This window comes from Plectrocnemia conspersa, unplaced genomic scaffold, assembly GCF_051122295.1.
Source record: "Plectrocnemia conspersa isolate PC_06_02 unplaced genomic scaffold, ASM5112229v1 ptg000010l, whole genome shotgun sequence".
Taxonomy (NCBI): domain Eukaryota; kingdom Metazoa; phylum Arthropoda; class Insecta; order Trichoptera; family Polycentropodidae; genus Plectrocnemia; species Plectrocnemia conspersa.
The window spans coordinates 23,787,817-23,810,025 of NW_028277174.1; the positions used below are offsets into that span (position 1 = coordinate 23,787,817).

A 22,209-nucleotide genomic window follows, 5' to 3' on the forward strand; every position below is an offset into this window, starting at 1 on the left:
TATTACATATGCCCAACGAAGCAGATAATACAATTGAACAAAATTTTCAGAATAAGGCAAAGAGTATTATGTAAAAATATATTAAGTAATTGTAAAAGTGGGCTAGGGCGATTAAAGTAGTTAGATATTAAAATTGTTTGTATATATAAATAATGCAATAGGTATTTAATTATAGAAATAGCATTGATTTAATACAAAAAAGTTACAATAATATTAAATTGATAAAAAGATAAAATATTTCACAAAAAATTGTTAACAAATTTAATTAAATATTTCGAGAAAAATTTAAATTATTTTAAATAAAACAGTAAATTATATTAAGAAAACACAGACAATCATTATCACTACTTTTTAAAAGTCAACACAGTTTTAAATTTTCTATGGTAAATTTAAAACCAGTGCTATGTATTTTAGTTGAACGTATTATTTATCATAGCTAAATATAAAAATATAGCATGTCTTTTTTTGGTAAAATAAAGAAACGACGTCGTCCTATATATAGAACCGAAATAAAAAATATAAATATTTTTTTTGTATGCAATGTTATATTGATTGAAGTGTTTTACTGTTACATTTTAAATGTAGCTATGCAAAATATACACATGTATTGAACTGTTTATAATATGTACAGAATTATTATGCAGTCAATATATCCGTTGACATTTCAACAGAGCGCATTGTATAACCTCGAACATCCTATACACTACCACGTCGCAGTGTTGACGCAATAAATATTTATTTAATCGAACTCCCCAACAACACACATTCGCATGTAAAGCGCGTCCTACACGATTTTTTTCAATTTGAATATTTATCCACCAGTCAAAATGGATTCGTTTATCAATTTAAATTTTAATGACGAACCCATACCCTCGGTTCGCCTCTGCTGAATGTTTATTTTCCGAGCGGACCGCGTCGGCGATGTCGCGTATAATGAGAGGTCCAGGGGAGCACTGGGGGTGGCGGTAAAAAAAGCTCGTTATTGATATATATTTTTTTCCTCCTTCATATTTTTCACAAAGGATCGCGCAATATCAATATCGCCCGGCGTAATAATACGGAATAGGTACGAGAATGAAAAAAAGCGAATTAATTTCACAGAGACGGATTCGAATAAACGAAACGCCGAGGGGATTTTTCATCTCGTTGCGGGATGGGCGTAATAAAGGTTAAATTGTTAACCGCTCGGTTGAGCGTTAGTTAACCTCTCGTTTGGGCGGATACGAGCAGCTTTCTAAAGAAGAACTGCAGTTGATGTGAATTTATATTCTATTAAATTTAATATTCAGAACCCAATTGCAGTTATTATTATGATTATAGACACACTGGTAGTTTTTAGCGAAATATAGCTACATTAGACTACATATGCTTAAGGTTCAAACAAATTTTGTACATATATTTATATATTAAAACTACAAACTTATTTGAGTTGTATTAAAATAAATATATAGTTTAAAATATAATCTATTTTATATTATAAGAACTGTTAGGTGTAATAAGTGATTACATGTGTTTTTATTAATTTTATTTATTCGAATTATATTTGACAAAACTCATTAACATAATCGAACGTTAATTTTATATATATTATATATATATATACATATTTTTTCGATTTTATATAACATTTTTTAAACAAAGCGTCAAAGCACTAGATGTGCTTTAATAATTTAATTTATAAACATAAAATGTTTACGCGAAATTATATATTTTCAACACACTTTTTAAAAGAATACTGAATAAATATTTTAAAATTAATTTTTCTAATTTAATTCATAGACAGGTTAACGTAAAATAATGCTTAAATATGCTTAAGAAAAGAAAAACTGTAAAAGATAAGACTTATACAAAAGTAACTTTTAAATAATCTAGTTTTATGGTACCTCTTCACTCTCTGGAAGTTACCGAACCCAAAGGTCTACCGAATATGGTCAAGGCCACACTGCCCCCAAAATGTATAAATTGCGCACGGTGTGGTATTTCGATTAAAATCGACTATGAAAATTTAAGCGCAGATAAAAAAAAAAGTTGCTCTGTAAAGCTGATAATATTTCGCAACTCGTACATTGGGCAATTATTATTGTTTTATTTGAGTACAGTGAAAAATTCAAACCATTGATAGTGATAAAGCAGGTAAGTGTTTCTACATTTCATAGTTCAATATTATTTTGAATAAGTACCATTTTTTAGTACTTTTTCCTATATTTTTTTTTTAATTTTGAGTTCATTAGTTATATTTCCCACCACTTTTTAATCTAGATTTTATATACAATATATAGCTTAGGTCTTTCTCTTTATGATACGTGTAAAATTGAAGTAACCCCGAATTTTCACATTATATTCTCCGTCCTTGGCCAACCGTCGCCTACTTTCGGAGAGTGAAGTTCAGGCATTAGAATTTTAGAAGTTTTCTACAAACCGGACAAACCAGGTTTAAAAATTTTCTACAAAAATATAAAAATTTAGGCTCTATAAATATTAAGTAAGAATATATTTGTGCCAAAATAAAGTAAAATTTACTGAAAACTTAAAAAAAATATTATATATATTTTAAAATATACTTTTATTTAACCTATTTAGTAATTACCATTAGGAAATATAATTTAAAAAAATGCAATTGCCACTGAATAATCTTTTTTTTTATTTTAATTAAAAAATATATAAAATCGAAAATACAATGTCACTTTTTATCAGACAACTCGATAAAAAATATTTGGTATTCTTAAATATTTAAAATTTAGATTTAATATTACTTCTTCGATTTCTTTAAAAAAAACATTATTTTAACAATTATTTTTTTATAGATATCTAAAATATTTTATGTATGCTGAATTAGCTCATTTTAAAAGATTTTTCAATATATTTTATGTATAATATGACGTAGCTCGATTTTGATTATTATTTAAATCTAGGTTAACCTATTTTGTGAGGATCAATCGAATTTATAATGAAATAATAATCACTAATTACGATCACTCAGACTATAGAAATCACTAGGATTCAAATTGGAGTAGATTTTTCAGGTAATTAAAGCTAGTATAAATAGACTTATAATTTTTTTATTCCAACACATTAAAAACTACACGAGTCTTAAATTTAAAGCTGAAGTATAATAAAAAAGCAGTATGTAATGATTTTTTGTTTTTTATCCGATATAAGAATAGTTAAAATAACTCTTATTATCGCCGTACAATAAATAAAAGTACTTCTGTTTAGATCATATTTGATACAGAAATAATGAGTATAAGGTATAAAAAATGTTATAAAAATTAAATAGTAACTCTAAAAAACCATTTTATTTTGAAAACTATTTTCTAGTGAGTAGAAAGTCTAAAACTGTACTAATAACATAAAATTCTCAGTTTTTACGTGAGCCAAAATTGTAACATTTTATATTAAGTTTAAAGCAGCAAATATTATACAAATATTTACAGCATTTTCATCCTTTACTGAAACAATAAAAAATAAGTCTTTTGATAAAACACATTTATGTAGTATAATACTTACAATAAAAAAATACTAACATGTTTGCTATAAAACGACTAAAACCGACCTTTGGGGGAAAATATTTATGTTTGATAACCATCACATAATGACAGTTTTGACATGAGCGTATAATTTTATATGGTACGTTATTACAGCATTAGAGACAAAATTGTGACAAGTTTTAAATCCAAGGTTTAAATAAAATAGAATGTGTATATGTTTATTCCATTAAAAAAGACATAATAATTAATCATAAAAGTGCAATAACATAAAAATCTATTTTATTATTTTATAAAAATAAATAATAATCAATACTTGAAAAACCATAAATATTCTAGTGTGTTTTATATTTCCAATATTTATTTTTCTGGTTTGAAATGAGAGCAAATATTTTCTGTAAATATCCCCTTATGTTTGGAAATCTGTCAAAACGTTTTAAATCCCTGATATTTAGGATTATAAAAAAATTCTACTAATCAAATCACATTGTAAATCATAATTTGAAAAACTCGGTCCAACCAACATTCTTATCTACGATTTCGAAAAACTGTTTCTAAGCATAATCATAAAATACGTGACACTTATTAACAGAAGAGAAAGATGCTGACGAGACTCCACGGAGTCACAGCAGCAGAGTCAAACAGAGATAAACAATCTGCTGATGTCTCTCATGTCGATACAGCTTTCATCAGAATATTTTTCAGAGAGCATCACGAGAAAACATCTCGACAATTCCCAGCTACTTGACTAAAATTAAAGCCGACAATAATACAACTTGCCACGCCAACGAAAACTACGAAATCCAAGACCTGCTATTTCAACTTAACCGCCTAATAGCAACACGTACGTTTCTATATATATGTTAATAATTTTTATATATTTGGCTGCAGTCACATTTTTCTGGTCCCAAAACCGATTGTGAATATGTCGATGCACTATGTCGCGATCGACTTGTTGGCCAGGCCTGTTATAAAGGACTCAAATTACGCATTCATAACAAAGATCATATATATTTTATTTTTAGGATGGTGCCTCTATACATGCTTAACATGCTTTTGTATTTCTATGAATATTACTTTAAGCATATTGTGTTATTATTAAAAAAAAATGTAACAAAAAAACAGAAAGTAATGAAATATTTCAAAGTGAATTTTCATTCTCTGCACACCATTGTTGCACCAATTTTAGATTAAATTTTAAACCCCATCCCAGTTTACGAAGCAGCATCCCTAAATGACTCGCCTCATCTTTTCGCCCGACACACAAAGGGCACCGCCATATTTCCTGACATCTTGCACTTCCGTCTCCTGGGATACCCATGAAAGAAACACATTTTCTTTCATTACTCTTCGGCAACAAGCCGTTCGAGAGTCGGCTGCACAAACCTTTGTGCTCACAACAACGGACGAGTGAGGTTACCAAAGGACCCACCTACCCGTGTATCAGGTACATATGTACCCACCTACGAAAAGTTTCCACTTGGACGTATGTGTTTGTGTGTGTGTGGCGAAAAGCGGAAGAAAAAAGAGCACAGTCGCCCTTTGTTGGTCGGCGGCGGCCGTATCGCTAAACTTCAAAGCTTTAATCTTACGAATAATACGGTGAAAATTTATTAAAATAAAATACAATAGGGTTCATATGTACAGTATACATATATATACACGTATGAAAATATATAGCTTGCCCCGGTGCAACACATTTATAAATTAAAAAAGTAAACTTATCCAAAATATATAAAAATATTCTGAGAAAATATAAATGAGTTTTTTTTAAATATTAACATTACGTTTTGGTACCTAAATCCCAGAGATCTTGCAAGAAATGAAGGAGATCAATCCGAGATTAGTAGTAACGGCGAAAGCTCATGCAGCATCTTCAACATAAGAAAGCACAGCCGCCCTTGTTTAGAATTGAAGAGTGATTAAATATAATTGTAAATTATGTGTTCAATATTTGTGTCTATAACATTGTTTCTTTGCTTGCTCTAATGATTAATTTGAGAGTTAAATAAAACCAAGAGGAACACTTACTGATAATAGTCATAAGAAAATTCGTGATATCAATTGTGAGTCATTCTAGTGTTTTGCAATAACTTTAGTGTCCAATTATTCGGCTTTCAAAGTAATTTTTCAAGTTTTTGTGCAATAATTTGTATTGCACTTTTATATAAAATTCAAAAATGAGTTAAACTACATCTTAAACATGTCCTCGCCATAAATTCATTTTGAACATTGAATCTGTATGCTAATATATTTTTATCTAAAACAACGACGTTTTTGAGAGTCAATCATACTTTATTGACATTCGTTTATGTGATCTTTTAGATTGTATAATATCTACTCATTTAATACATTTTTATATCATATCACATACACTATAATATGACTTCAAATTGGCAACGTCACAAATAAGCGCGGACAAATGAGCGTGTGTCAAAAGAGCGCTGCATTATAAGCGCTGCGTCATTAAGGCGCTTACCAAAGTAGCGCTGTAACAAAATAGCGCGCGTCAAATGCGCAGTCATATGAGCGTTTGACAAAAGAAAGCACATCATAAGAGCGCAAAAATTCTTAAAGAAAATTAAATAATATATTTTAGGAATGAGGTATTCAAAATATAGGTGAATTGTGAAAAATTTACAAGGAATAAAAATTCACGAAACATAGGCGGTAAAATTAATATTTTATGTGCCAGAGCGTATTAACGATTAAAATGATTTGTCAATGAAAACATTATTATTTATGAATTATTACGTACATACGAAAGTATGACTCCCCATTCCCATACGTACGATATACTTATATATTTTGTACTAAAATGTAACGCTGATTTAAAATTTATCATTACGTTTGTTTTATAATGTTTCATTAAATTGACAAATATTAATTTTATTAATTAAATAATAAATTATAAATATTTTTTTAAATTATTAATAAAATATTATTATTTATCGACTCGACTTTCAATGAATGCGTATAATAGGGCAGGTATACGGCCCCTCAGTAGTTAGATATAATTCCTATTACTATTACTATCACAGTAATAATCACACAGTTAATATCAAATTCATCGTCACTTTCTTAAACGTCGATTATTATATCGTCATTCGTAATTATATGGATAATTTGTAAAAATAAATCAATATATTTATTTATAAATAATTAAAACACAGATTACTAATTCTGTTTTACGCGACTTAGTAATTTACTAGCTCGAAAAGACTAATATTATTATTTAAGTTGCCGCTATAAATGTCGATACCCAGATCAATAGTTGTCAATCGCTCATTTTAATAGTGCGAGCGAAATAGATTTTTTCTAATATTTTTATTTCATAACAGACACACAATATTAAGTAACAATTATGCACAATTAGAGCATATAATACCGTTTCATCCCATATCATAAAAATATAGATACCTTTGAAGGAAAAAATCAGTTTAAGAGGAATAATAATTAACTTAAAACTGTCAAGTAAGCGTTATGCAGTCTTAACACAACACGATTCGGCCATATTCCGATGAAAATTTTTACAATAAACTTACACTCGTAAATTAAAGATTATTGACTTATTTGCATAAGTTTAGAATTCTATATTACTTAACTGTGTCTACCAGAAGCTTTTTTACCATTAATAAATTGAAATTGGCAAAATTAGCTCGAACACAAAGCCAATAAATGCATTGAAAGTTTTGAGTGTAACGCTTGGAATACGATGTTGAGTTACTAGCACAAAGGGTTAACTATATGTCACAAAAAATTCCAAAGACATTACCTTGTCAACCGCATGATGCCTAGAATTGTAAATATCGCGCTTTCGGCGTCAATCGGCGTCCCTTCTCCCGCGAGGCCGGCGGGGGAAGGGACGCGTCGCATCGCGTCGGTTGCCTTGCATAGTAACAATATTATAAACACTAATTTGAATTATACTCTGCTTAATTCTAACACATACACTAAATTACACTATCACTTTATAATTAAAAACATCGAAACGGATATTATTATAAAAAATATGAACGAGAACACTTATTCGAGAAAAATGTAACAAAAGAATTTATTCGGCCGTTTACGACCGTGGTTGCATAGCTACTGGTATTTTTTTTTTAATATTTCTAGATGCATCCAGACAATTCAAGGTTATGCTTCATTAAAAATAACAAATGTCATTCACCTCTTTGTCCATTTTTAAAATATTTATCTCTAATTCGAATTATTTTAATGCAAGTTGTTTGTTTATTTTTAAATATGTATCTTTCGTTCGATTTATTTTAATGCGAGAGTGACACAAAGGTCACCTTTGTTGTTGACTTGTTGATCTTCTAAAAGTATAATATCGATGATTTCAAGTTTTATATTATTTAAATATAATTTATATGTGCCAAATTTACGACATTTTCAAATGACGTTCTTAAGTTGAAAATAGTGAAAAATATATACTTTTATTACATATTGATAATATGGGGGTTAGGGGGGGCTGAACAAAACTATATTTTGAAATTTATTTTCTTTATTTTATAAACATATTATGTATTTATTTTTATTGAAAAATAATTTTATTCGACGCTCCTTCTTACAAAAGTCAGCAATAACCGCATTATATAATCAGTATATTGTCTTTCTTTAATTTGTCTAAATGTTTTTTTTCGATTGATATTAATGCAATAGCTGACAATATATTCTCACTTTTTTTAATAATGTGTCAGATTCGCTTAGAAAATACAATAATTCAACATAGTTGCCTTCATTTACGGTATTATTATTTTCAGAGTGTCCTTGAAAAGAAAGTTCTTGTTTAGAAAAAAAGCAAATCACGTCAATTAATTTGGAAATAATATATCTGTTGCAGTAACTTTCTTATTATTTAATTCAACATTTGCCTTAAATTGAGCACTCAAGAAATCATCGATACGATTTTCTTTACTAAATTTTTTTAATTGTATAGCAGCGCATATGTGAGGTTGAGAGCATTCGTACTTTTTACGAGCTTCACTTAAATTGTAATAAATTAAAAAATACAGTTTTTATTCCCATTCTCCCTATTTTACGAGCTTCACCTAAATTGTAATAAATTTAAAAATATAGTTTTTGTTCCTATCCCCCCTAACCGCATGCCTTGTTTCAAAATTATCGCACGACACTGATATGCATATATCGCATATATGGAGATGGGGAGCTATACATTCGTATGTATGTAAAAATTAATAAATAATAATATTTTTATTGTCTAATCATTTTAATCGTCATTTCGTGAATTTTAATTCTTAGTAAATTTCTCACAATTACTTATATTTTGTATACATAATTCCTAAAATATTCATTACTTGATATATATCAAGTTGTTTTTGCACTCTTATGACGTAATCTCTTTTTTTAAGCGCTCATATGACTCTCTGCGCATTGACGTACGCTATTTTGTGATAGCGCTACTTTGGTAAGCGCTCTTATGACGCAGCGCTTATAATGCAGCGCTTATAAGACGGCGCTCATTTGACGCACGCTCTTTTGACCAGCTGCTATCTGCAAAATATCGTAAAACTAAATATAACTATGAAAATCGAAACGATTTTGTATATGTATTTCTTTTTATTTGTACAAGCTTGTCATCACTAAGTAAAGTCATTGATACCAAACCAGTATTGTCCGAAATTTTGAATTGTAACACTTTATTTTTGGATTGACACTGCATTGAAGTGACATGAAATTCATCACATTAAATTAACGCATATATTATGATAAACCATTGGTATGAGTGGTTGTTTAATACCTCAAAGACTTGTGTTCAAATTACATGTAGACTCGAATGTTTTCATTTTAGGTCCCGTCTGAAAGATTGTCAGTTGAAACAATAATTTAAAAAATATATTTCTATGATTTATAGACTGACTTCAGTCTGGTGTTTCACTACTTTCTTAGTAGTTGTTGATTGTGTTTACTCAGTTACTACGCATTATGCTAACGCCTGGCACGTTGCAATGATTTACATTAAAACAAATAAAAAAATACAAATAATTAGCTAGTGAAATATAATACAATCTTAAAACTATGGAATCTATCACAGAGATTCATTCGATCTCAACTGCTAAAGTCGTTTTAAATCAGTTTCACCGCTAAACGGCCGTAAAACAATTATTTTAACATTTAAAATTCATTCCGGCGCTAAAGACTTCGTGATTTATTTTTCAAAAAATGATTACAGCGAAAACACTTACAGCGTAAACGAGAAATTGCAAAGTTACGCCGCTGGTAAACCGACTTTTGAACAAGTTCAACGACGGGCGAACAATCAAAACTTGAACGTTAGCTCGCACGAAATTAAACATTATAAGTGTATATGTGTGTTATGTTATACGCGTGTATGATCGAGATACAAAGTTTGCGTGGCGGTAGGGCGGCTAATCTATGGGAGCGGCAAATTGGAAATATCATATACCTTTTAATTGACTGTGAAACTGTGTTATTTAATTAACAATTTATTTTAATAAAAAGCATTAATATTAAGACTAAAAGCAAAACGATGTTAAAGATGTTAAAAAATCGAATTTATAATTTTATGTTTTTTATAGCATCATCTATCAGACGAAAAGCGAGTCACAATAAAAGGAGTCACTCTAAAATCTTCCGGACTCTATAGGTGCGAAGTGTCTGCAGAAGCTCCTAGTTTTTCTTCAGCTAGCGGAGAAGGCAGAATGGAAGTAGTGTGTAAGTTATTAATACGCCTAATCAAGCATATTTTTTTTTTACTATTTTATAGATTAACTTTTAATTACAGATTTGCCCCGTGATGGTCCGCACATTAGTGGGCAAGGAAAAGAATATCAAGTAGGAGATGTATTGAATCTGAATTGCACATCAGGACGATCTTTTCCTGCTTCAATACTCCATTGGTACGTCAATGACGAAAAGGTAAATATATATTTAATAATAATCATATAGATTCATACTAGTATAATATTTCATTATATTTGTATTTATAATTCAAGATAACGAATTCTAAAGAATTAATAGAGTATGCACCAGTTATGCACAAACATGGCCTCCTGACAGCAAGTTTAGGTTTAAAACTTTCGTTGATACCGGGACACTTTCCTGGAGGAGCTTTAAGAGCTAGGTGTGTTGCCAGGGTGTCGCCTGTTCTGTGGACAGCTGATCAAGAATCTCTGGTGGAAAGGGTTGCTCCGTTAATAGATAATAGAGAAGCACTACTTTTAGGTATGTAAATATTCTTTATTTAGCAAAAAAAATATATTTAAAAAATATATTTTTTATTCAACAGTGAAAAGTGGTAGTAGTTCTTCCCTAAGATCAAGTTTTACGATTCTTCTTATCGCATTAGTTCATATGTTCTACAAAGTGACATCATCGATAACATGATCGCTTGATGATATATAAATTACGTGAATAACAAAAAGTGATCTGTGTAAATATTAGAATGTATAAATGAAATTATATATGAATATATTTAATAAAAGTGGGTGTTGTTATCTTATGAGTATATCTAAAATATTTTACTATAAAATCTATAAAAATGTTTTTTTGAAAAACAATCAACAGACGTATCTTAAGCTATTTTTTTTATTTCTTGTTACTATTGAAAAATATTAATCATTACATATATATACTTTGTTAATACATTTCTTAAATATTTTTTTTTAATTTGTATAAAGATTTTTGTTTTATTTTTTTATATAAATAAATTTTATAAAATTCGCTATAGAATAACGAGCGAAAAGTTGCGTTTGTATATTATTATAAACTTAGTGCTAATTGTGTTATTTGTGTATTGTAATAATTATTATCAATAAAACATATCAATCATCTATTGCGTTTTAATTATTTATAATTTTATTTGTTAAATAAATCTTTTTTGGCTATTTACTAAATTTTTTCAAATAAAATTAAGAACATTTTGACCTAATACTATTATTACCATATACAAAATAATATTACTACAAATATAGCTAACATTAAACAGAATAATGTAAAATGCGACCGAATGGCGATAGCCATAGATGAGTCGGCTAGTGCGGACTTCCTGGCTCTAACGAGAATCAAAAGAGGACGCGATCATGATTCTCTAAGACGTTTGCAACTCAAAACTCGCGAGAATAATTTGATAATGGACCACACCCTTTAGTATTTTGAAAAAATACTAGCAACATACAACTTTATGAGAGAATTTAACGAATCTTCTCCCAACGATTATAAAAGCCATGTCATATATCATCATATAAAGGTATCGTAAGCACATTTTCTAAACTTTTTTGATTAAAAGGAAGTATTTGCTTATTTAGGGATTTTAAATAATAGATCCCGATTATTTAAGAATGCTGCGAACTAAAATATTATAGCGAATCTCATAACAAAGCTGAGTATCCTGAAAGATTTATAAGACGTCGTTTACGTGTAGAAAGAATCTCCCCTTGATTCTAAAAATAATTCTGAGATATTTAGTGAAAAATTTTAATGGCAAAATGTTCCTACCAAGATTGAAGAAATAATATGATGGCAAAAATGATCAAGAAAATTACACAGTATGGCACAAAAGGATAGACGGTTGACAATAGCTCCATAGAGAATTTACGAATCACTATGTAGAGACTGAGAGTCTCTAACAGATCAAAAACATTTACATAACTTAATATTAACTGCATACAGAAAAAGATTTGTAACTGTCATATTTATGTCAATAATAAATAACGTGTAGAACAGAGAGCCTAGGTTAACCCATTGAGGAACCTCCAAAGAGGTATAATAATCTTTCGACAATCGGCCACCATAAAATAAAAACTTTTTATGATCGCTCAAATAACTCAAGAATATCATCCAATCGGGGTCCGACATTTTTTTAAAGAACATATGACAAACCTTGTCGAAAACCTAGTCAAAATCTGTATATACGACGTCTACTTAATTTTTTTAATTAATAAATTTTGTCACCGTTTTGATGAAAGCAAAAACTATTATTACCATACATGTTAGTAACAGTGGAATGTACATGACAAAATTCATGCTGTTGCTCAAAAAAAAACTATGGATAATTATTTCAAACAATTTAGCAGGAGTTGACAACAATTGCGACTTGTATATATTTAATTCTTTATGCACATTTTAAAAGATTAAGAAATGATAATTGTCTTGAAAATTAGATCAAAAACAGTTTCAGAAGAGCACCAAAATTTACTTCGTAACCATTCAAAATAAAATCAGGTCCAGAAAAAAGCTTTGTCTTCAACTTCTCAAAGCCGTAATTAAGATCTGAGTTCTCAGTACTAAAACACAGTAAAAGAAGATGGAACTGACTGAGCGGGTTGCGAAAAAAATCTTCGAAAAAAATACCCCGGAAATATTGCGGGTAATATTTTGTAAATCGTAATAGTTTTTCAATTGAAGTAAATTTAATGTTTTTTTTTGTGTTATAAAAATTTAATCCTAAATATTATTTATGTTATATGTATTATACAATATTATTAATATAAAGATAAATTAAACCGTAGGAAATGTATTTATGGTTGAGATAACTCAAACAGTAATTTGCTATAAAAATCTACCACAATTATAATATTAATATAATATAGCCACATCACATAGTTAATGTATAAGTTTCAGGTACAAAACACCCACAATAAAGCAAATACCTAATTCAAAGTTAGAGGTAAATATATTTAATTATAGTATTAGGGTTGTTTTAACGCCCTTTCAAGGTTGTTGTTTAACACACAACATCTAAAAATAAACATCCCCTCAAAACACATGCATATTTATACATACTCAAAAGCAAACATTATCCATTTACATACATATATGGAATTTGAATTATGAATCGCGTGTTAGCGAGAATCACTGCTCAAAAAAAATAATATCATCCAACGCCCATCCCCAGTATACAGTCAGAGCGAATGTATTATATACAGCGTGTCCCGTTTTCGTCATAAAGTTCGCAAGGATGCGCGAGAATATTTGCGTTGTCATAAACCCCGAATTCCATTCGCGTGAGCCTAAGGGATTCTCGCGTTACCCTTTCCAGGAAAACCACCCCATCCATCTATCCTTTCATCATAACCGTTTGCCCTTTAAATTTTCTATTCTGGTTAACCCCTTTAACTGAAGCAAAATAAATTGATTGATATATGGAAAATATATATTATAGTGGAGCTTCGATATCCTTATCAATTAAAGTGCTCGAGGGCATTGTGTTCTTGTTGTGATGTGACCATGTTACTGTAATAAAGAAAAAAAAGGTGCGTATTCTATTAAAATATGGGTAAGTACAAAAAAATTATATTCAAAGCTATTTATACAACTAATCAAAAAAGAAACAAGTACAAAACAATAATGAAAAAAAAACTACATAAATTTTAATACTGGGTTAATTAAATATGTTAGTTTATCTATCGCCTTTTTTTATTTTTATATTTTGCCATGTGACCCCGGCTTGGGAGGAAAAAAATGTGTTTTTCCGAGTAAATAACAGTAGGACATTGTATTTTATTTTATACTTAAATAAACTATCGATACATTTTCGAAAAAAAAAAAAATATTAGATTTTATTTTTTATAGAAATTCCCAGCATGAAGTGACGGCCGTACTAATAGTTTGCGGCATTTAAAAGGTTAATGATCTTCACACAAGGGCCAGTACCGACGTTTGGCTCTCTGCCGGTTAGGAAATATACGGGGGGTGGATCCATCCTCTCTATGGATACGCTCGCAGTCACTATGTATCTTAATTATACAAGGACAGTAATCGAGTGTAAAGCTTGTCTTCAAAAATCAATCGTAACGAACTGTTTTTGCATGTCTTAATTTTTAAGTGATTTGAGACAAAAATCAATACAAAAATTTTCAGCACATCCAAAAGAATTAGAATTATTATAATAAATTATCAACAATATTCATGAAAATTTAAAATGCGTTTTGTGCTTTATATCTAAAAGAGATAGGTAAGCTTTTTATTTGCGTTTTTGATTTTTTGAGAGTAGTTTATCAAATGGATCTCAGTATTTGTATACCTAAAGATCAACATATAATAAAATTTAGTTAATGTATAAATTTTATTTATTTAAAATTTATATAAACAAGTTTGATATAAATTTTAGCAGCACCTTACAAAAACAAACATGATCATTACACATATATTTAACTTGTTAAATATAGTAAAAAAATTAATTTTATTTTCCTTTAAAAATACAAACCATATTTTTATTTTTAATTGCCCTTGTTATCAATCGTTTTTTATCTTAACAATAGGTTTAGCTCAGTCATCAACAGGCTAGCAAGAAATCCACAACAATAATACAAAAAAAGCAACGTCACCAACAGAAACACAGGACGACCCATTAACACACAGAAGTCACACAGCGATAAACAAAATAGGGATGTAAAGAGAGAGAGAGAGAGAAAAGTTGCGCCAAGGGGCAATTCGTAAAAGTCTCTCATTTTTCGCTAAATTACATTCGCATTACGACTTTTTACGCCTGTTGGCCATGCGAGAAAGAAAAAAGTACAAAAGCGTAAACAGTTTTCAACCGTTCGGTAAGGTGAGGTGAGGTGAGCCTCTATAACTGAGTTATATGACGTCACTGTCGAATTTAACCCTTTGAGGGACATATTTATCTTTGCGGATGCCAAACATATTTGTGTTGAGTACATGTACGATTTTGCTAGACAATAATAAATTCAATATATTATATTAATAATATTTAATAAAATGTTAGATTTTGCGAATTATAATTTTAATTATAACGTTTTAAATTTTAATAAGGAATCAAACATTTGAGCTGAGATTTGTAATGCAGATAGTATATACAGTAGTACATCGTTGAAGTGGGTGATAAAAGATATTGTGTGGGATCTCTTAATACTCGAATGCAAATAAACATGAAAGATAAAGAACGAGACATACACAAATATACGGTTACTTTATCTCTAAGATTTGTTTTACAGATCGTCAGATTTCGAGCCATATCGGGCACAAGACAAAGGTGGGTCAGGTAGGTCAACGAGCAAAGAGAAGCTAAAAAAATGATCCGAAAGTTTTTCCAGCGGCAGTGAGACGGTGTCTTATTGGCTTAGACGTTCGCTGTTTAATATTTACGGGTTAAAGCGAGCGCTTTAAAAAAGTTTACCTTGCCGAGGCTCAGATTTATGGCTACGCTATCTCGGTGCACGACTAAACTTTGGCCACATTCGGATGAAAGACCGTAGTACTCTCTTTCTCTTTGTATTTTGCTCGTTTTGCCCACGAGCAGACGTAGAAGACTGCACAACACAATGGGAATCGTGTGCGCTTGATTACTGTTTATTAATTTAGAACGTCTACAGAAATTGCTAATTCTCACGTCATATATGTAACAAGAGTATCTTTAAAATAAGGATAATTATTTGTTAATATTAAATACATTAAATATTTGTGTAATAGACTTAATACACATACAGTGACTGGTTTTTATTTTTAAATATAGTTATCTATTTTTTCTTGTCACTATTTATTTTTTTATCTACTTTAAAACGATATTGCATGCTTTCTCTTTTTATATTAATAAAAGGTAGCATCACTAGTTTTTAATTAATCTAGAATTTCAATGGCTTATGCTTAAGGTTATTTAAAAAACAGATAATAGAAATGTACATTTAAATAATTAAAAATTATTTTATTAATTTTTTATTTCAATCTTTTGTTTAAAAAAGGATATAACCCGATAGTCACCAAGCAGTAGCGGCGCGTCAAAAAAATATTACGACTGCAATTAAAATAACGTAGCGCCGAAGTTTCTTCTATTCTTTTCCATATTTATGCATCGCGGCCGTATATATTATTTTGCAGCGCAAAATATTCTTTGCAAAATTCTCAAAAGATAAACTCGAGTGAAATGAGGGAAAGTTATGTCGTTAACATTCCCTCGCACCATATTGTTATTCTCGCTTTATAAAACATGTTCATAAATCAACGTGCGTATTATGTACAATCACGATCAGTATTATTATTACGGCGTGCTGTGGCTCGTTGTAAATTCGTCTTACACTTTCGGAATGATAGACGTGTAAAGTTGTTCATAACGCGACCATAAATAATATGTATACACAGGCGGAGAAGCGTAAAGATTTTTATTTGTACATTTGAACCTTTTCACTGGAATGTCTATCGATCGATAGCTTTACGACCTTCAATATGGTTTTGGGAAAATCAAGAGAAAAAATCTTTAGGCCCTGATTTAATTCCACCTGTATGCTGAAAGGATTACAAGACCAAATCGCACATCCGCTGTTTTGTTTTTAACATTTCGTTAAAACAAATGTTGTACTTGTATTAATATATTTTTTTCGATAGTCTATTTCATACATATAAATGGTATAAACATATAAATACATATTGAATATACTAACACATATACTAACTTGATATCAGATTTATCGTGCAATCATCGCGGATGTAGAAAGTTTTATCATTTAATATTTACTAATTGATTAATTAATTTAATGTAATTTGGAGCGATTACTAAATTGTTACGAAAGACAATTATCACCCAGCTCTAGAATTAAGTTGAAGTTGACATTTAACGGTAATCGTATTTCTTCACTAATTGAAGCGCCATATTTAAATACAAGCGGATTTATATTTAAAAATAGCAATTTTTATTTATTTATTAACATGTTGGCGAAAAGCAATTGGACGCGAGTCTATAAGTACGATAACCTGACCGCTACTCTTACCGCTTAATATGACAAAATTTTCAGTGTGTTCGACAAAATAAAATGTTTCGCACGGGCAGTACTTAAAATTTCATTTGCAACACACTATACAAATTATAATATTCTAATTGATTATTAGTGTTTTTTTATCTTAATATGGTATTGTGTTTATGGTTATAATTTTTTTGTCAAAAATCAATCCAGATGCCTAATATAACACATGTGTTATTTATTTAAAGTAAAGTTTTAATTTGAAAACAGCATAAAAAATAAATGATAAAAATAACTTTTAACCGAAAATAAAGGCGGTCAATACTTAAAATAAATGAGCATTCTGTAAATAAATATCAAGCTTTTATGTAGCAATTTTTGTATTGATATTCCTACTTTTTACACCTATATATGTATATAAAATCATAATTGTTTTATATTCAGATTAGTGATGATTCCGAAATTATCAAAAAATATGCTAGGTTATGCAATTTTTGTGTAACGCCAAGCTAAATGGATTATTTTACTGAAATAACAAATTTCAGTCCCCAAGATTCAATTATCTGATTTATATGCATAAGTATGCGCAAATTTAAAATCTGTCTTTCACATTTGTCAAACTTTATCTTGTTATCTCTGATTTCATTAAATGGCAAAATTGTAAGAACCGCAGATATGCCGTATAATTAAAAAGCTATACCAAAAAATATGTATATGTATAATGTAATATACAAAAAATCAGTGCATATTTTACATGTAGGTTTATGTAAAAATGACTTCTATCAATAAATATAAGGTCTAAAATATATATGTACGTATATAAAAACATACATATAACAATAATTTTATTAAAATGAAATAAGAATTCAGTAGCAAAAAATTCTTATCAATAATAAAATACTCATTCAAAAATTATGTTAAAGGAAAGTATTTTTTTAAATAAAAACTGTTGCACAACGATGAACTATAATGTTTTTGATTTTGAAAAGTATAAAAAATACATTTTTTTATTAAAAATTACAAATATCATTTTTTTTAAATAAGTATTGTGGCGACCACAAACAGATGACCACATTTAAAAGGGTCATTGTCTCAAAACTTTCAACAAGGAAACAAGACAATAGCGTAAAGGATTGACCACACAAAGTCCTCGTGATGATCAGAAAAAATCGCATAAATAACGCGAGATTTGTTCTTACAGTAAATATTATCAGTTATTGGGAGAATATTTCTTGATTTAATAAATCACAGGATTAACAAAATTCGCGTTGCAATGCAATATGACCATGGAAAATGCCCATCAATCGAATGTCATTTTCTTAAGGCGTATACTTGTTTTGCCGATCTAAGAAGCGACTGTAGCGATTGGCTGAATGATCGCTGCATAATTGTGATTGGTCAGGAAGCTTTGCACCCCTGGATACTACGGCCTGGACTGCGATGAGGACGACGGTCCCCAGATGCTACCACCCGCTTTCCTTGGTCATGTGTAAGCCGAATTCTGCTCATTAGCGACCCTAGTACTTGAACACATGCTTCCCATCGACAGGGCCAATGGGCCGCTTCCAGTCTCAAACTGGGTCGTCCTGATGGATGACCGCGGTTGCTTTCCCGGTTCAGAGCTACTGATGGTCTCCCGGCATCACTATCTTTTGTTGGAGACGGATGAAGGACATGACTGGGTAGATGAAAGCCAGTAGGCAGATCACGCTCCGCTATCTTTGAGTTCCGATGAGGAGAAGGCAGTCACCAGCAGCCACTTGAGGACTCGAAGGGATCAGCAGACACCTGCCAACCGAGGACAACATACTATCATGGGCGCTTACATCCCGAGAGGAAATACCCCATACGAGTACCAATGTAATAGAGAGGAAGCAACATCCGTTATACACTTGCTGCAATGACACCTACTAGACTTCTGAGGACCTCCTACGGACATCATCCCTGCGCCAGCTTTTCCATCACCGCTCGGAGAAAACATCTCGCCATTTATCGTCTGTCGCAATTGTAATATTATATAACAAAACTCTAACTAGATTCGACTAAGCGTCTCACTGACTATGAAGTCACACCCCTAGGGTTTTCAAACCTTAAAGTACAACATATTTTATTTACAAAATTATCATCGACCGAGACTAGCATTAGAAAATCGCTCACGTAAGACCAGGTCCAGTCACTAAAATTCAGAGATCCTTACAATTATAGAATTCCTATAGATGACTCAAAGACTACTTACTTGACACAATATAACGACGATAATTTAATGTTTATATTTTTTTTTTTTTATAAATTTTGTTAATAATTTTTTTATAGTATTTGATTTATTATGTTGTGGCCTCTCATTGTGTTCACTGCTTTGCTTGCATAAAATGATTTGCATCATTGATCGTCAAATAAGCAAAACCATACTAGCTTATAGTGACACATTGCTCTGATTAATATTATAGTCAGAAGTATGTAAGTTTACAAGTAACTCGAGACAGTTGAGATTCAAATTAACGCTCCTTAGTCTCAATTAAATCACACATCAACAATGTACGGCACTATCATTGTCTAGTGGGTACAAAAGCGCCAATTTGAATTAGCGCTAATAATTTATTAACCGATCGTAACCGTCGGTAACATGTTTTTGTTATAAACGATCCCGGGGTTAGGTTAATAACACGTAAAGCGCGTTACGCAACTAGCTGCTATACTATGTAGGAGCGTATAATATTTTACGCCCCGGTATAAGCATATACGCAATAATACACTGAAAGCTATTCATTCTGGGTAAGTGCTGATGAGCATGCTATCCCACAACACCAATAAACGTTTTATTGCCCACGAATCTAGGATTAATCCCGGGAACTTGCCGCCGCAGGTCGTACAGCCGTACTCAAGCGATATTTTCTATCCCGGTGGGTGTAGAAGATTCGAGTATATAAGGCAAACGGCCTACGTACATGTATTGTCCAAGTTATGAATTTCAATCCTACCTGGGCCACTTAAGAGAAGAATTTTATTTTTTGGTCAAAATTTAAATCAACAGAGCATAACTTTAAAATCATATTATATTGTAACGTTTGTTGAATATCATATTTACAGTATTAGAATCACAATTGAGAAGTCATTTTAGCGACCGCTTGAACAACGAAAAGAGAAGTCTCCTACGCTACAAAATTACAATCTTCGTTACGAGAGTTAAGATCTTACAAATCACACAAGAAAAGTAAAATCTTTGCAAGGCATCAAATCGTTATTTTTTTGTTCCAGTTTAATTAAAAAAATATATATTTATAATTCTGTTTTTAACTGATTTTATCACTACACATTTTTTAACATTTTTAATATAAACTATTAAATATATTACCTACTACTTTTACTTCAAATTATCACAACTTTCATTAAACCTTTAGACAAAAACATTCCTATGTACCAATCACCGGTACATGATTAATGTATAAGGTCCATACAAATTTTACCGTAACATCAAAACTTGACGTGATCAAATTCGTATAATATAAATTCTTATAAGTATACACAATTCTATGGTATATTTATTTTTAGTTAAAAAATATAAAAAAAATCCTTTATTTGTTATTATATCTTTTAATGTATTGCCATTTAAATTATTTCGATTGTCTCGTAGAATAAACTTTAAACCAGAGAAGTGCTGACGTAGCAAAAATCAAAAGACACTTTCTGTGAACTGTAAAAAATAATCGTGCATTGTGCGATAATTAAAAAGACTATCTCTAATGCATATTTTTTATATCCATCTTAAATACTATTTATTACAATTCTCTATTGTGACGAGCGTTGTAATCTTAAACTGCATCGATACGATATATTGTAAAAAAATAATAATAACGTGGCATACACTGTTTCTTGAACCTTCATGCATACCATAAATCTACATAAACTGACGTAAGTATGAGAAGAACAAAAGGGTATTATCCCACAAAAAAAAACAATGTATCATTGTGCAAAAGAAAAACACGTGCGTTTGAAAGAAATTTTACTAAAACAATCATATAATATCTGATACGAATAAGGGATCACGAGAATTGAATAATAACATGCATAAACAATGCACTTTGTAACGTTGACGTATCCTATTCAGAACGGAATTAGATAGAGATAATTATGCATTGACACGATTATGCACTGGACTATTATTAGAGGTTGATATATAAGGCCTGGCTCTAGAACCAAAACAACACAAATTGAGTATACTTAAATTAAGGAATGGTCGATCGACGAGTGGAGAAGTTTTTTAGTAGTAGTTTAAAAAGTACTTATTTGCGGCATATAATAATCGAATGCCTTAATAATTTTAGACCATTCACATGTTACGAGGAAATTAAGAAGATCTACTATCGAAACGACTACCAAGAATAATGCCACGAAATTTAAATCTTTTTTTTATTATTTATTTTATATGACTATAGCTATGATTATAACACGAATTCGTTAAAAGATGACGTCATATTCGACAAAAATAGTTAAGGCGTAATATATGTATATTGAAAAGCATAATTTGTTGTTATTTCATTATATGCAACATAGCCTTTGGCATTTTTTTGTTGGTAAATGCAGCCCAGAGGATCAAAAAGGTTGGACGCCCATGCCTTGTGTTTTGCACCTAATTGCAATATGTTTTGACGGAGTTTAAATTGAAATGTTGCGATGGAAGTTACGTATGTGATAATAACGATGAAGATTGTGTATAATAGCATGATTTTAAACTGGAGCTTAGCGCTTTGCACGTAAGCTTCCTGCCCCAATCCTCTATTCCCTACCATTACCCATAATTGAATTTGATGCGCGCTATTTGCTTCGAACAAACCAATGATGGTGTAACGAGACTGGCGTTTTATAAAAAGTTGAACTATGTCGATACTACTTGTGTAATGTGATTTAGATGTTTTATGCAAGAATGCATTCTTTTCATGACGTTGTTTATTGTATAATGGGTATAATCTATATTTAATATTGTTATTAGCATATCTTTTATGCATATTGTATTAGTGATTATATCATGTGTTTACTAATATATAAAT

General features: G+C 30.3%; 2 protein-coding genes across 3 annotated transcripts in view; one reads left to right on the plus strand and one right to left on the minus strand.

The window, feature by feature from the left end:
• Positions 1-11,087, plus strand: part of LOC148231082 (junctional adhesion molecule 2A-like) — a 314,013-nt gene extending 302,926 nt beyond the window's left edge. For both annotated transcript variants that reach the window (XM_088195866.1, XM_088195865.1), the window contains exons 3-6: positions 10,049-10,184; positions 10,255-10,388; positions 10,466-10,694; positions 10,759-11,087. In XM_088195866.1, coding sequence (XP_088051992.1) covers positions 10,049-10,184; positions 10,255-10,388; positions 10,466-10,694; positions 10,759-10,856 — 597 coding nt within the window. In that variant the 3' untranslated portion in view covers positions 10,857-11,087. The remainder of the gene's footprint in view (positions 1-10,048; positions 10,185-10,254; positions 10,389-10,465; positions 10,695-10,758) is intronic.
• Positions 1-22,209, minus strand: part of LOC148231087 (ribosome biogenesis protein BRX1 homolog) — a 224,610-nt gene that overhangs the window by 119,106 nt on the left and 83,295 nt on the right. The window lies entirely within an intron of this gene.